The sequence below is a fragment of the Myxine glutinosa genome, chromosome 5 (assembly GCF_964187855.1).
Source record: "Myxine glutinosa chromosome 5, kmMyxGlut1.1, whole genome shotgun sequence".
Taxonomy (NCBI): Eukaryota; Metazoa; Chordata; class Myxini; order Myxiniformes; family Myxinidae; genus Myxine; species Myxine glutinosa.
The window spans coordinates 745,090-761,805 of NC_136265.1; the positions used below are offsets into that span (position 1 = coordinate 745,090).

General features: G+C 49.0%; 1 protein-coding gene across 2 annotated transcripts in view; it reads left to right on the top strand.

Annotated features, from left to right (window-relative positions):
- The window catches only part of SRP68 (signal recognition particle 68), an 88,746-nt gene that overhangs the window by 11,074 nt on the left and 60,956 nt on the right, over positions 1–16,716 (top strand). The window contains exons 2-6 of one of the 2 annotated variants that reach the window (XM_068117972.2): positions 1,166–1,232; positions 5,321–5,434; positions 5,846–6,041; positions 6,160–6,242; positions 13,239–13,348. In XM_068117972.2, coding sequence (XP_067974073.2) covers positions 1,166–1,232; positions 5,321–5,434; positions 5,846–6,041; positions 6,160–6,242; positions 13,239–13,348 — 570 coding nt within the window. Of the gene's footprint in view, positions 1–1,165; positions 1,233–5,320; positions 5,435–5,845; positions 6,042–6,159; positions 6,243–13,238; positions 13,349–13,705; positions 13,718–16,716 lie in introns of those variants that run through there. The other variant, XM_078777481.1, reaches the window with a different exon arrangement.

The following is a 16,716-nucleotide window of genomic DNA, read 5'->3' on the forward strand; positions in this document are numbered from 1 at the left end:
GGTGTTACATTACAAATACCTTGTGAGTGGTGAATGTGACATTTATTTATTTATATATCACTATTCAACCTGGACACACGTGGTGTTACTGTGCAGATACCTTGTGAGTGGTGAATGTGACATTTATTTATTTATATATCACTATTCAAACTGGACACACGTGGTGTTACATTACAAATACCTTGTGAGTGGTGAATGTGACATTTATTTATTTATATATCACTATTCAAACTGGACACACGTGGTGTTACATTACAAATACCTTGTGAGTGGTGAATGTGACATTTATTTATTTATATATCACTATTCAAACTGGACACACGTGGTGTTACATTACAAATACCTTGAGTGGTGAATGTGACATTTATTTATTTATATATCACTATTCAAACTGGACACACGTGGTGTTACATTACAAATACCTTGTGAGTGGTGAATGTGACATTTATTTATTTATATATCACTATTCAAACTGGACACACGTGGTGTTACTGTGCAGATACCTTGTGAGTGGTGAATGTGACATTTATTTATTTATATATCACTATTCAACCTGGACACACGTGGTGTTACATTACAAATACCTTGTGAGTGGTGAATGTGACATTTATTTATTTATATATCACTATTCAAACTGGACACACGTGGTGTTACATTACAAATACCTTGTGAGTGGTGAATGTGACATTTATTTATTTATATATCACTATTCAACCTGGACACACGTGGTGTTACATTACAAATACCTTGTGAGTGGTGAATGTGACATTTATTTATTTATATATCACTATTCAACCTGGACACACGTGGTGTTACATTACAAATACCTTGTGAGTGGTGAATGTGGATGTAATAAGGAAGAAAGTTAAGAATGGTTTAAGTTAAACCGTTTCCCTTTGTTAACCTCTTCATGATTAGGGCGATGGCAGGAAAGACCAAGGACACCTGGAAGAGACCGGTACAATTACAGAAGATAAAGTTTGTATTTTGTGTAAAACTTGTAAAGTGTAAAGTACAAATGTTTTATTCCGCTCGTCCGTGAACTCGGTGAACTCATCCATTCGGTACGGAAACGATCCTGAACCCGTCCGTTGTCTGCGGCTTCCGGGACGTTGCGGAGCTTCGGCTTCGATTTGTCTGTTTTCCTTGAATTGACGAATTGAAGTTTTATTCACAATCAAAGGATCCCAGCAGCAGCACGGCTTGCGGCACGGAGACTACCAGAGGTACAGGTGAGTTTGCCGTGTTTATTACGCCTCCGCAGCCGAAGCACGCACACGTTGTATTTTCCAGGTTGCTTGTCCGTGTCTGTCCGTAATCGGTTTTTCTTACGACGATAACACGTGTACGACACGAGGGATTTCAAACGCGAGTGTCGCCTGTTATAAAAACCTGAGCCGATTGCATTTTGGGTAAAACGGTCAAAACTGTAAGGTCACGTGCCCTTTAATTGGAAAACTTTGCCACCACAAGAACCTTGAACCACGGAAGGGATTTCAGCAAAATGTGCTGCAAGTTTCGACCGCAAATCAAAAGATGAAATTATTCCATTTTTGGTTCCAAAGGTCAAAAATCTTGTGCACTTAGAAAATCCTTTTCTTCACCATAACTTGAGCTCATGAATTTGATGTTATTTATCTCCTTCACTCTCACGTGACCTTTACTTTTTCCCATGACCTTTAATTGAGGCCAAACTTAACAGTGGGTTAACGTCCGCGTGTGGAGGCATGTCCATGTGTATGGAGTGTGGCGTGTGGGGAGGCGTGTGGCGTGTGGGGAGGCGTGTGGCGTGTCGCGTGTGGGGAGGCGTGTGGGGAAGCGTGTGGCTTGTGGCTGTGGGGAGGCGTGTGGCGTGTGGGGAGGCGTGTGGCGTGTCGCGTGTGGGGAGGCGTGTGGCGTGTGGGGAGGCGTGTGGCGTGTCGCGTGTGGGGAGGCGTGTCGCGTGTGGGGAGGCGTGTGGGGAGGCGTGTGGCGTGTCGCGTGTGGCTGTGGGGAGGCGTGTGGCGTGTCGCGTGTGGGGAGGCGTGTGGCGTGTCGCGTGTGGGGAGGCGTGTGGCGTGTCGCGTGTGGGGAGGCGTGTGGCGTGTCGCGTGTGGGGAGGCGTGTGGCGTGTCGCGTGTGGGGAGGCGTGTGGCATGTCGCGTGTTGGGTGGCGTGTCGCGTGTGGGGAGGCGTGTCGCGTGTCGCGTGTGGGGAGGCGTGTGGCGTGTGGGGAGGCGTGTGGCGTGTGGGGAGGCGTGTGGCGTGTCGCGTGTGGGGAGGCGTGTGGCGTGTCGCGTGTGGGGAGGCGTGTGGCGTGTGGGGAGGCGTGTCGCGTGTGGGGAGGCGTGTGGCGTGTCGCGTGTGGGGAGGCGTGTGGCGTGTGGGGAGGCGTGTGGCATGTCGCGTGTGGGGTGGCGTGTCGCGTGTGGGGAGGCGCGTGGCGTGTCGCGTGTGGGGAGGCGTGTGGCGTGTGGGGAGGCGTGTGGCGTGTCGCGTGTGGGGAGGCGTGTGGGGAGGCGTGTGGCGTGTCGCGTGTGGGGAGGCGTGTGGCGTGTGGTGTGGGGAGGCGTGTCGCGTGTGGGGAGGCGTGTGGCGTGTGGCGTGTCGCGTGTGGGGAGGCGTGTGGCATGTGGGGAGGCGTGTGGCGTGTGGGGAGGCGTGTGGCGTGTGTGGAGGCGTGTGGCATGTGGGGAGGCGTGTGGCATGTGGGGAGGCGTGTGGCATGTGGGGAGGCGTGTGGCGTGTGTGTACCTGTTCCCATTGAATTCTGTTTTGCAGTTTTTCTTTGTTTCTCGGACACGCCCATCGTACTTCGTGTTGATTTTTATTTTTCAGACTCTATATTTAATAAATTTACAATCTCAAAATGACCTTGCTGCGTGATTTTGAATTGTGAACGGACGTTTCAATTTGATTATCTCACCTGTAATGTATTTTGTTGAGCTTATGTGATAGCGCGTCATCTGTCCGTCAGTCCGTGGAAACACTTGCGACTTCTTATCCGCACCTGCTGATGGGATTGTGACCAAACTTGGATAAAGTGTTATTTAGCATGTTGAAACTCAAGTTTGTTCACGGCATGAAAACATCGGGGTCGAAGGGGATCTACTGGGGTCAAAGTGGGTCCAATTTTTTCCATGCAGCGGTTTTGGAGATATAGAGGTGCAACATTTTTCTCTTTTTCCAAGATGGCGCATGTACCACATGACCGATGACGTCATGATTATCATTAAAATATTCCAAAGGAGGAGGCGCATCGATGGTGAAAATTTCGTGTCCATCAAACCAACAGTTGCAGAATTTTTTTTTAAATAATGATCGCATAAATGTTGTATTTTTCGAATTATAATGTCATAACGAAGGCACCGATGACATCATCATTAACATATCTTATTCCCCATGGGGAGTAGTTGACAATGACCCAGGTCTCAATTTTTTCCATGGAGTGGTTTCAGATAGACATTTTTCTGTTTTTCCAAGATGGCGCCTGTACCACGTGACCTACGACGTCATAATAGTCATTAAAATATTCTACAAGAGGAGGCCCTCTAATGGTGAAAATTTCATGTCAGTCGGACCAACAGTTGCCGACAAAATGAATTTTGTAAAATGCAGACACTGCATACATACGGCACATGGCACACGTACGCAACTGAATGGTTAACCCCGCTTTTCGCTTCGCGAGCACAGTTTAATAAAGGGAGCGGGAGACAAGATGGGGAGAGAGAGGGAAGCACACAAGTAAAACATTTGAGAACAGGGACATCGAGAGATCTGTGGGAGGGCGAGGGCTTGGGGGGAGGAGTGGGGGGTGGGAGAAGTATAAAACACATGGACACTGCTAGGACTTCCAGGAAAGAAGTCGGTATTTCAAAAAAGTGGATCTGGGGTGAATTAATGGGGGTAGAAAAGATCAAGGTTTTGGATGGGGGAAGATAAGAGATGGTGGTGAATAGCTGTTTGAAAGATGTGGAGTGAGGAGTGGGATTGAAGAGAGTGAGGGAGTTTGTTCCAGAGATGGTAGAAGAAGAGAGGAATGAAAGAGTGAAGGTGAGCAGAGAGTTTTGATTTTGGCAGTTTCACCATAAGAGGGTTGCAGGCAGATCTTGTGTGTCCTGCAGGAATATTTGGGGGACAGAGCCCAGAGAGGGCTGGGGGGGCAAGGCCAGAGAGGAGTCGGTAGAAGACGGAAAGACCACCAACCTGCCTGCAGTGAGTGAGTGAAAGGCCCTCGGAGTTAGCTTCATCGCGGGAGATTCCAATGATTCTGAACGCTTTGGTTTCAACAGCGTGAAGACGAGCTAGGTGTGAGGCAGGTGCACCAGCCCAGAGGGGAGAGCAGTATTCCATTGAGCTGCGAATGAAAGCCTTGGATGTGGTGAGGAGCTCAGGTGTGCCAAGGAAGGACTTCGCACGACGGAGGATGCCCAGTCGGCGACTGGCTTTGGAGGCCAGCTTGGAAATGTGGTTTTCCCAGGAAAGATCATGGCAGATAGTGAGACCCAAAAATTTGAGTGACAGAACTTCTTGGAGAGGATTGTTGAGAAAGTAGATGGGAGGGTTGTCCAGTCGGTCTTTTCGGAGAGACATCGTAAGAGTGTGAGATTTGTCAGGATTGAAAGACATGTTCCACTTGTTTGCCCAGTCCGTGATTTTGTCCAGGTCTGCAGAGAGTGAGGAGGCTGCAGACTGCCGATCTGAGGGTTGAGATATGGAGCGACAGAGAGTGGAGTCATCAGCAAAGAGATAGGATTTTGCAGAGTCGTTGAGATCATTGATGAAGACCAGAAAAAGCACAGGGCCCAGAACACTACCTTGGGGATCTACTTGTTTCTGAGTAGAAAGCAAATATCTATTTTGGGGGGTGAATCCTGCATCCATTTTGACCCCTGGTAGACATCCTTAGACCCTGATGTTTTAATGCCATGAACAAATTTGAATTGCAACATATCAAATATAATTTGTGCCAAATTTGGTCACAATCCCATCAGCAGTTCCGGAGAGAAAGTTTCAAGCAAGTGTTTACAGACGGACTGAAGGACGATGCTCCATCACATAAGCTGCCCGGAACTATGTTCCAGGTGGGCTAAAAATGTGGCCCTGAGGAGATCTAAGGGGGGTTGCCTCCCTCCCCCCCCCCACTCCCCCAAAATAGATATTTGTTTTTGTTTGAAGTTTTGTGATTACTTTGGTATGATTCTACATGCTGCCCTGTCTCCTAGCAACCATGAAAATTGGTTTAAAATAAATACCTTTAGTCGGTGTGGTGTACTGCTTTATTCTGCCAGGTGAGCACTCAAGGGTATTGCCCTATTTAGTTTGTTTTGGTTTCTTTCAGAGGCTACTGTGCTCGACGACTAAGACGTCTGCGGAAGAGTTTGAACTTTAAAATGGGGAATCGTCACAAGTTCGTGGGACGCAAGGTGTCACCTGACATGCTGGTGGATCCCAGGTGTTGCACACAGTTATAAACACAACGAACCTATAGATTAACACCAAGTTCACATGTGCTGTAAACCACGCGAGTAAACTTGTGCGTTTCACATTCAGATGATTGAACAGCGTTTCTTGAGCTACTTGTTGAAAGTTTCATCACATGACCATGTTCATCTTTTCAAATGCTTAGAAAAGCAATTTATTTCTTCAAAACATTTGTCCGGTTGATGTTTCTCGGCTGCAATGGTATTTTCGAAAAGCTAAACGAACGCATCACAAAATGTGAACCTGTGCTTCCCGTGAGGCTCTTCCTCCTGTGTCTGTATCTCATATCTACCGCTTGGTATGTGCAGATGCTTCTCTGAAGCTTGGTATGCTTTCTCTGATGGGACTACGGTCATAAATGGTTGCATGTTTGTCATCCCAGGTTCCTTCTGTTGGCGCTGGTGAACGCAGAACGTGCATGGAGTTACGCCATGCAACTGAAACAGGAAGCGAACACCGAGCCACGCAAGCGCTTTCACCTGACGTCTCGCCTGCGCAAGGCCGTGAAGCACGCTCTCGAGCTCGAGCGGCTGTGCGAGAGCGAACGCGTCGACGCTCGCACCAAGCTCGAGGCGCAGGTGGGTAGCACGTGCGCGCACCTGCCGGCGTTTGTAATTCAACCCCGACTCGCTTCTTTCTTTAAAAACGAACGTCGAGCCTTTTGAACTTGTTATTCCTTCCTGACTTATCTTGCAGGCGTATTCGGCGTACATGTTGGGGATGTTGCAGTTTGAGTTGCAAGATTGGCGACCGGCAATGGAATCCTTCGATCGGTGCAAGTACGTTGAAAAAATGTGACCGTCGCTCACGCAGCCATTTTAATTGGGAGGTGTGAAGTGGCGCTGACCTTGTGACCTTTTTGACTTCTCGTTGACCCTTTTAAACCCCATTTTAGGAACCGGCTTCACTGTAGTTTCACGTAGAAGTTAATCACCGATAACAGCAATTAATATTGGGCTCCTAAATCGCATGCTGAGTATTTGAGTAATCATCATACTAAAATACGCCATTTGTGTCTGTCCGTCTGTCCGATGAATTTTTGACGCCAATACATTCCGTCCTTACTTATCCAATCTCAAACAAACTTGACAGGATGACTCAGGGTTACATAATGAAGGTTGTAGTGCATTCATTTGCCCCCCCCCCCCCCAAGCGGGTTTTTCTCCCCCGAGCGGGTTTTCCTCCCCCGAGCGGGTTTTCCCCGCCATTGCCGTGAATGGCGTTGTATGTTGAGGTGTATATCAATGTTAAACTAGCTTTATCGTGGCGTTTGTCCAAAGAAGAAGATTTATCGTGGCGTTTTTCCAAAGAAGAAGATTTATCGTGGCGTTTTTCCAAAGAAGAAGATTTATCGTGGCGTTTTTCCAAAGAAGAAGATTTATCGTGGCGTTTTTCCAAAGAAGAAGATTTATCGTGGCGTTTTTCCAAAGAAGAAGATTTATCGTGGCGTTTTTCCTCAGACGCTTTTAATAAAATTAATTATAATTGCATATTGTTAATGTTATTACAAAACAATATTAATACTAATAATGTCCCATTTCCCCAAGGTGCTTTTCCTGCAGTGATAACGTGTATAAATCGCTGAAAGTTATAATGGCGTTTCCGTGGGAGCAACGGCTTCTACAGGAAGTAAAAATATTATAAACCACAAACACGCATGCTTAGCTTTTTAAACAGTCGCTAATGCTCTTTAAAACACTAAATGAAGAAATATGTAGGAATCCCGACATCCGTGAAGTAAGGTTTACTTTCAGAACTGAGCGAAGATCTACTGTACGCTCTATAACCCACAAATGTTGGGTTAACAACATGGCCCTTTCTGCCGCTACCGTGGCATTTTTCGTAGCGAACTTTTGAAACTCGCTCCTGCTGTTTGATACGAAACTGAAAGGGAGGAAGACTGGGGTGTGCTCATTTACCAAGCAGCTAGCTAGTGCTTGCCAAGCCAGCCGTTCCTTAACGGTTTTGAATGGAGTGCTTGATCGAATGCTTAAACCACTTGGTGATCTCTCCACAAGAAACTTGGTAAATGAACACACACCCAATGTTCTTGAGACCCGACCGTGGATCGACTGTAATCTATGTACCCCCAAAGAGGAATGACCCTTCTTGCCGCTCCCGTAGTGAGCGGGTGTACTCGTGGTTCAAATAACTGTTATTCAAAACCACTGTGACTTCGACACACTGCAAGTTTGGGGACGGCTCAAATAAACTTGAGAATCAAACATGGATGGTTTCTGTTGGGTTTTGTGCAAAGTTATATTTTGAACTAATGGGGCAAACTATTTGCTGACTGAACAAGTATGATAACCACGTTACCCAGCGCATTTTAGGGTGAGGTTATTTTAAAAGGAACAAGCAATCGATTTTTAAAATTTTTTTATTTTTGTATACAGAATCGAGGCTCGTGAAAGAGCTAACATTTATCAAACAAACAAATCAATCAAACAAGCAAACAAAGTATATAAAAAGGGGAGCGGTCGACAAGATGGGGAGAGAAGGGGAGGAAGCACACAAACAACATTTGAGAGCAGGGACATCGGGAGATGTGTGGGAGGGAGAGGGCCTGGGGGGAGGCAGGATAGGTATAAAACGCAAGGACACCAAGGACTTCCAGGAAAGAAGCCAAAAGTCACCTCAAAAAAGTGGATTTGGGGTGAAATTAGCAGGTGTAGAAAAGATCAAGGTTTTGGATTGGGGAAGATAAGAGATGGTGGTGAACAGCTGTTTTAAAGACCTGGAGGGAGGAGTGGGATTGAAGAGAGTGAGGAAGTTTATTCCAGAGGTGGGAGAAAAGAGGAGTGAAGGTGAGCAGAGGGTCTTGATTTTGGCAGTTTAACCATAAGAGGGTTGCAGGCAGATCTTGTGCAACCTGCAGGAATATTTGGGGGACAGAGCCCAGAGAGAGCTGGGGGAGCAAGGCCGGAGAGGAGTCGGTAGAAGATGGAAAGACCACCAACCTGCCTGCGGTGATTAAGTGAAAGGCCCTCGGAGATAGCGTCATCGCGGGAGATTCCAATGATTCTGAACGCTTTGGTTTCAACAGCGTGAAGACGAGCTAGGTGTGAGGCAGGGGCACCAGCCCAGAGGGGAGAGCAGCACTCCATTGAGCTGCGGATGAAAGCCTTGTATGTGGTGAGGAGCTCAGGTGTGCCAAGGAAGGACTTCGCACGACGGAGGATGCCCAGTCGGCGACTGGCTTTGGAGGCCAGCTTGGAAATGTGGTTTTCCCAGGAAAGATCATGGCAGATAGTGAGACCCAAAAGCTTGAGTGACAGAACTTCTTGGAGAGGATTATTCAGAAAGTAGATGGGAGGGTTGTCCAGTCGGTCTTTTCGGAGAGACATCGTAAGAGTGTGAGATTTGTCAGGATTGAAAGACATGTTCCACTTGTTTGCCCAGTCTGTGATTTTTTCCAGGTCTGCAGAGAGTGAGGAAGCTGCGGACTGCCGATCTGAGGGATGAGGAATGGAGCGGCAGAGAGTGGAGTCATCAGCAAAGAGATAGAGAGGATTTTCAAGAGAGTCAGAGAGATCATTGATGAAGACCAGAAAAAGCACAGGGCACAGAACACTGCCTTGGGGAACTCCAGCCTGAACAGGAAGAGGAGATGAGAGAAACCCATTGAGGGCCACACGTTGACTACGACTAGAGAGGAAGTCCGCCAGCCATGCGTGGAGATTTCCATGGATACCAAAGAGGAGAGTTTGGTGAGCAGAGCGGGGTGCCAGACCGTATCGAAGGCACGTGATATGTCGAGGGAGACAGCTCTAATTTCCTGTTTGGCATTGAGGACCTCCATCCATTGTTGAGACAGCAGAAGCAGCATGTCCTGAGTAGAGTGACCTGGTCTGAAACCAAATTGATGATCAGAGATCAAGCCATTGGAGAAGAGGAAAGATTTCATATCCGAAGCAATGATGGATTCCATGACTCTGCTGATAATTGGGAGAAGGCTGATTGGTCTGTAGTTGCTAGGATCTGTTTTTGCACCTTTTTTGTGCAAAGCGGTGATGTTGGCTGATTTCCAAGCAGATGGCAGTTGACCTTGAGCAAAAGAGAGGGTGAAGAGAACAGAGAGAGGGAGTGAAAGAGCGGAAGAACAGGATTTTAGGACCCGTGGGCTGATGCCGTCAGGTCCAGTTGCAGAATCAGAGTCGAGGGTTGACAGAAACTTTTCCACCTTGTCAGGAGGAAAGGACACGGAGTCCAGAAGCAGCTGGGTACGACTGGGTATGGTGGGTACAGAGAGGGATGGGTTTGGGACACAAGATTTAGAGGCAAACACAGAGTTGAGGCATTCAGCTTTTTCACGTGCGGAGTCAGCTGTGTAGCCGTTTGAGGTAAGGGAGGGGATGGAGGGGGAACAAACACCAGAAACAGATTTGACCAGACGCCACCAGGATTTGGAAGAGGGAGACAGATAAGAGAGTTTGGTCTTGAGAACGAAGAGATATTGTTTCCTGGCTCTCCTGAGGGTGGACACACACTTGTTTCAGGCTTTGTGAAAGGAAATGAGATTTCCTTCCGTTGGATTTGCTTTCCAGGAGACGAAGGCAAGTTGTGTCTGGGCAACAGCCTCACCACAAGATTCCGTGTACCATGGACGGGAGGAAGGGTATGACAACTGAAGACGAGATGGGATAAATCTGTGCATGAGAGAGAGCAATTTACTTTGGAAGAATTCCCAGGATGAGTTGATGTCAGAGGCGGTAGAGATGGGAGACCAGTCCAGATGATTGATGGCTGATTGAAGACCGTGCCAGTTGGCCTGAGTGAAATGCCAGACTCGTCCACGTTGAGCAGGCTCCCTGAGAATGGTCAGAGAGATGTCCACTTTAACAAGCACATGATCAGATGATCCGATTGGAGCAGAAGAAGAGCAGCAGACATTTTCAGGGAAGTTAGTCATAACCAAGTCCAGAAGAGAAGATGCTCCGTTGACTGAGATCCGGGTCGGGAAATTGACAGATTGTGTCAGTCCCAGTGAGTCGCAGAAGTCCTTTGCTGAGGAGCCATGGCTGGTGAGAGAGGTACCCACACCCAGCCAGCTGGCATGGTGACAATTGAAATCACCACACATGAGGAAGAGGGAGTTGGGATGAGTAGATAGAAGTTGGTCCATATTATCAGACAGCGAGATGTAGATGGAGTCATCACTGTTTGGTGGACGGTACAACACACATATGAACAAGAGGTGGGAGCGAAGGGGAAGCCGTAGCCAGAGGTATTCCTGGGGGTGAGGTGGAGAGAGTGCAGTGCAGGGCGAGTGAGGAAGAGAGTTTTTGATAAAGATAGCAACCCCACCTCCAGGACGAGGCTCAGGTCTATCATACCGGAGGAGAGAGTAACCCGGGAGAGATACTAATGAATCAGAGACATCATGAAGGAGGAAAGTTTCTGTTAAGCAGATCACGTCTGGATTGACAGAAGCGACCTGTATGGAGAGATCAGTTAAGTTTGAACGAAGGCCCCGGATGTTTGAGGTCGATACCGTTCACGAAGAGGAAGGGGGAGCATCGGATACAGAACAGGGGGGAGGAGGGGTAGGGTAAGATGGGTAAGAGGTGGAAGAGGTAGGGAGAGCTGTTGAAGGTGTGTCAGAGATTTCAGAATAGCTCTGAGAAAGGGAAGGATGGGGCGGACAAAAGGTTTGAAGGTGATTGGGTGAGGCACAATGAGGTGTTATTTGAGGAGGGGGAAGAGCGAGGCAGAAGGTTGGGGGAGATGGAGGTGAGAGTTGGAAGGGGGAAGAAGCGGGGAGGACGCTTTGAGGAGGGGGAGTTAGAGGGGGGAAATTGAGAAGAAATGAGGGTGGGGAGATTTGAAGGGGAGGGGCGAGGGGGGAGTTTGGGAGGGAAGGGACAAGGGGAGGGATTTGAAAGGGATGGGATATGGGGGAGATTTGGAGGGGAGGGGTGAGGGAGGAGTCTAGGAGGGGAGGGGTGAGGGTGAGTCTTGGAGGGGATGGGTGAGGGGCTAGTTTAGGAGGGAGGGGGCAAGGGGGGAGATTTGAAAGGGATGGGTGATGGGGAGGATTAGGAGGGGAGGAGAAAGGGGGAAGATTTGAAAGGGATGGGTGATGGGGAAGATTTGGAGGGGAGGGGTGATGGGGAAGATTTGGAGGGGAGGGGTTATGGGGAAGATTTGGAGGGGAGGGGTGAGATTGGATTTTAGAAAGTGTACGATTAATGGGAAACGAACATTTATTGCAAAATGAGTTTCTTGTGACCTTCGAGTTAAAAATACGTTTTAGGACGCTGGAGGGAGGATGGAGTGCAGGAGAGTTTAGGGAATGTAGAAAAAAGGCACTGTAGGAGATGGAATTTTTTTTTGGGATGAATAGATTTGGTGAGCAAGTCAAAAGCAACCTTTTAAAGAAGAAGAAGAAAATGGTGTTATAATATATGACGGAATACAGAACTTGAGGGGAAAGTGTAAACATTGAAGGTTAATAACAGTGAAAACTATTTGGGGAAATGGGGGAGAAACACATGGTCGAAGAACGAACGAACGAATAAGAATGAATAAACGAATGAGAACAAAGAATAATAACAGAGAAGGAAATGTTTTTTTTTCGTTTTTTTTTTCGTTGAGATTTACACAAGGAAGTCGGCTATGGGGTGAAAAGACTGGGAAAACAGAGAACGAAAGTTATTGGATTACAAACGACGGACCGCTGAGAGAAAAACAAAGCCTCAAGGTTGTACACTGTACAAGGCCTCAAGACACGACACGAATTAACACGATTTTCAATACAGGTATGAAAGATTTGCACCGAAAATCTTCCTCGGGACACAATATACGTACACACACCATAAAATAAATACAGTTATAACGAAAATACAAATGGGAACAATTACTTCACTTCGATTTCAAATCGTCGCGACGCGGCAAAGGCCTTGCTCGCGACGCGGCAAACAGACGATTAATTTATGAAAGATAAACACCGAGAAACTTCCAAGGTGCCCACTATAACTTCACACACCGAAAGATAAATACAGTTTCGACAAAATACAATTGTGAAGAGACAACTTTGAAAACGTGGAGACCGTGTGGAGCTTCGAAAATCCCTGCCGCCGTCTCCAAGATCTCGTGAGATCTCGAATTATCTTGCGATAATTCACCTCAGAGCCACCTTTTTGAAATACCGACTTATTTTCTGGAAGTCCTTGCAGTGTCATGTGTTTTGTAGCTCTCCCACCCCCACAACCCCCTTCCCATGCCCCCCCCAAGCACTCTCCCTCCCACAGATCTTTCAATGTCCCTGTTTTCAAATTTACATCGCACTATTATTTTATGGAGGCGCGTATGAGCTTGATTAAACCTTACTAATAATTTAACACTTTCATCCCATCGTCAAATTCCCTCCGTCGGGTCAATATTCCCTGGTTGTTATTTGTTTTGGGAAATAAACCCGTTTTGTTTCATAAGAGATGAGGAGCCTCGATATTTTCCTCAGCCCCGTGCAGGAGCATGAATTCTGCAATAATTGCCAGTCTGAGGGAGTTCAGGTCTGTTCGGCCCATCCGTCCAGAGGCGGTGTTAATCGCCCCGAACACGACATTGACATTGACACATTGTGTAGACAACGTATATGATGTATTCAATGTGTATTGTGTAGACACATCTGAGACAATTTTCCAATCCAATGTAACGGATGATAATTTAAACTTCAAACCGTAACATTTTCATTTAAACTCTTTCAACTGTTCTTGCTTTCAGCTGCATCCCAACTATTTGTATCAGTTGTTGTTTGTCTTCCCTCAACACAGAACGATATACGAGAGACTCGCAAGTGCATTCACGGAAGAACAAGCAAAGTTGTACCAGCAACGAGTTGAAGAAATTGCACCCAATCTTCGGTACTGCGCTTACAACATCGGTAAGAACAAACGTGGCCTCGTCACCAAACTGGGGACTGCACATACAGCATCTGTAAGGACATACGTGGCCTCATCACCAAACTGGGGACTGCACATACAACATCTGTAAGAACAAACGTGGCCTCGTCACCAAACTGGGGACTGCACATACAACATCTGTAAGGACATACGTGCCTCGTCACCAAACTGGGGACTGCACATACAACATCGGTAAGAACAAACATGGCCTCATCACCAAACTGGGGACTGCACATACAACATCGGTAAGAACAAACGTGGCCTCGTCACCAAACTGGGGACTGCACATACAACATCTGTAAGGACATACGTGCCTCGTCACCAAACTGGGGACTGCGCTTACAACATCGGTAAGAACAAACGTGGCCTCGTCACCAAACTGGGGACTGCACATACAGCATCTGTAAGGACATACGTGGCCTCGTCACCAAACTGGGGACTACACATACATCTGTAAGGACATACGTGGCCTCGTCACCAAACTGGGGACTGCACATACAACATCTGTAAGGACATATGTGCCTCGTCACCAAACTGGGGACTGCACATACAACATCGGTAAGAACAAACGTGGCCTCATCACCAAACTGGGGACTGCACATACAACATCGGTAAGAACAAACATGGCCTCATCACCAAACTGGGGACTGCACATACAACATCTGTAAGGACATACGTGGCCTCGTCACCAAACTGGGGACTGCACCTACAACATCTGGAAGGACATACGTGCCTCGTCACCAAACTGGGGACTGCACATACAACATCTGTAAGGACATACGTGGCCTCATCACCAAACTGGGGGCTACACATACAACATCTGTAAGGACATACGTGGCCTCGTCACCAAAGTGGGGACTGCACATACAACATCTGTAAGAACAAACGTGGCCTCATCACCAAACTGGGGACTGCACATACAACATCTGTAAGGACATACGTGGCCTCGTCACCAAAGTGGGGACTGCACATACAACATCTGTAAGAACAAACGTGGCCTCATCACCAAACTGGGGACTGCACATACAACATCTGTAAGGACATACGTGGCCTCGTCACCAAAGTGGGGACTGCACATACAACATCTGTAAGAACAAACGTGGCCTCATCACCAAACTGGGGACTGCACATACAACATCTGTAAGACCATACGTGGCCTCGTCACCAAACTGGGGACTACACATACAACATCTGTAAGGACATACGTGGCCTCGTCACCAAACTGGGGACTGCACATACAACATCTGTAAGGACATACGTGGCCTTGTCACCAAACTGGGGACTGCACAGTGCACATACAAGATCTGTAAGGACATACGTGGCCTCGTCACCCAACTGGGGACTGCACATACAACATCTGTAAGGACATACGTGGCCTCGTCACCAAACTGGGGACTGCACAGTGCACATACAAGATCTGTAAGGACATACGTGGCCTCGTCACCAAACTGGGGACTGCACAGTGCACATACAAGATCTGTAAGGACATACGTGGCCTCGTCACCAAACTGGGGACTGCACAGTGCACATACAAGATCTGTAAGGACATACGTGGCCTCGTCACCAAGCTCGGAACTCTGCTTCCAACATCTATAAGAACATACGTGGCCGAGTCACCAAACGTGCTTCGTTTTGTGAATTGCTTTGTCTAACTCCAACTGGAAAGTACAAACAAAATGGGTGCATTCACTGGAAGTGGAGAGTTCGCCCATGACGACATGATGCTCCACAGTGAATTTGGTCAATTGTAACAATCTTATTCTTTCTTTCATGTGCAGCAAAGACTGAGGTTCCGGCATCATTGTTTGAGGGCGCAGCTGTGCCGCTGATGCAGTGTCCTTTGTCGTTTAGAGCAGGCATTTGTAATTTGTTCATGGTGCCGGTGATAGCTCGCCTACTCTTCGCGAAGGACACCATGGGATCCTTAATGTTCACCAACTAATGCCAGCCGACAATGTCCAGCATAAGTTGCATCTGAGGCATGGCACATGCACTGATGAATGAAACACTGCCGATGACAGTTTACAGCTGGGTCGGGATTCAATACCATCTCAACCTGTTTCTCTTCACAGCATCCATCACAGGCTCTATTCCCATCATCTTTCGCAATTCATCATTTGTCTTCCTCTCTCTCAACGATACTCCGCACATCCACCGAACCATTCGCATTTCCACCCTTTCCAGCCTTCGTTGTTGCTCTACGTTCATTACCCATGTCTCGCTCCCATAAATCATAACACTTCTCACACATGCAGCATACACCTTTCCCTTCAACTTCAACGACACTCCCCTCATCATCAGCACGCCACTCAGTTCCCGAAACTTGTTCCATGCACATCTCACTCGAGCAACCGTTGTCTTGCGCCATTATGTATTAATGACCCGTTGAGGGTGGGGGTTCCGGCTGCGGGTGGGGGTCCCGGCTGCGGGTGGGGGTCCCGGCTGCGGGTGGGGGTCCCGGCTGCGGGTGGGGGTCCCGGCTGCGGGTGGGGTCCCGGCTGCGGGTGGGGGTCCCGGCTGTGGGATGGGGTTCCGGCTGCGGGTGGGGGTTCCGGCTGCGGGTGGGGGTTCCGGCTGCGGGTGGGGGTTCCGGCTGCGGGTGGGGGCCCCGGCTGTGGGACGGGGTTCCGGCTGCGGGTGAGGGCTCCGGCTGCGGGTGGGGCTTCCGGCTGCGGGTGGGGCTTCCGGCTGCGGGTGGGGGTTCCGGCTGCGGGTGGGGGTTCCGGCTGCGGGACGGGGTTCCGGCTGCGGGTGGGGGTTCCGGCTGCGGGTGCGGGTCCCGGCTGCGGGACGGGATTCCGGCTGTGGGTGGGGGTTCCGGCTGCGGGTGGGGGTTCTGGCTGCGGGTGCGGGTCCCGGCTGTTGGACGGGGTTCCGGCTGCGGGTGGGAGTTCCTTCTGCGGGTGGGGGTTCCGGCTGCGGGTGGGGGTTCCGGCTGCGGGTGGGGGTTCCGGCTGCGGGTGGGGGTTCCGGCTGCGGGTGGGGGTTCCGGCTGCGGGTGGGGGTTCCGGCTGCGGGTGGGGGTTCCGGCTGCGGGTGGGGGTTCCGGCTGCGGGTGGTGGTTCCGGCTGCGGGTGGGGGTTCCGGCTGCGGGTGGGGGTTCCGGTTCCGGCTGCGGGTGGGGGTTCCGGCTGCGGGTGGGGGTTGCGACTGCGGGTGGGGGTTCCGGCTGCGGGTGGGGGTTCCGGCTGCGGGTGGGGGTTCCGGTTGCGGGTGGGGGTTCTGGCTGCGTGTGTTCCGGTGGTTTTTGGCGCCTTTCGTTGGCTGTTCATTTTGTGCTCCATTAAATACTCTGCACCATCTCATCTCCAGTGGTTTTGTGACTCGTTTATTGTGTCCACATCAAGTT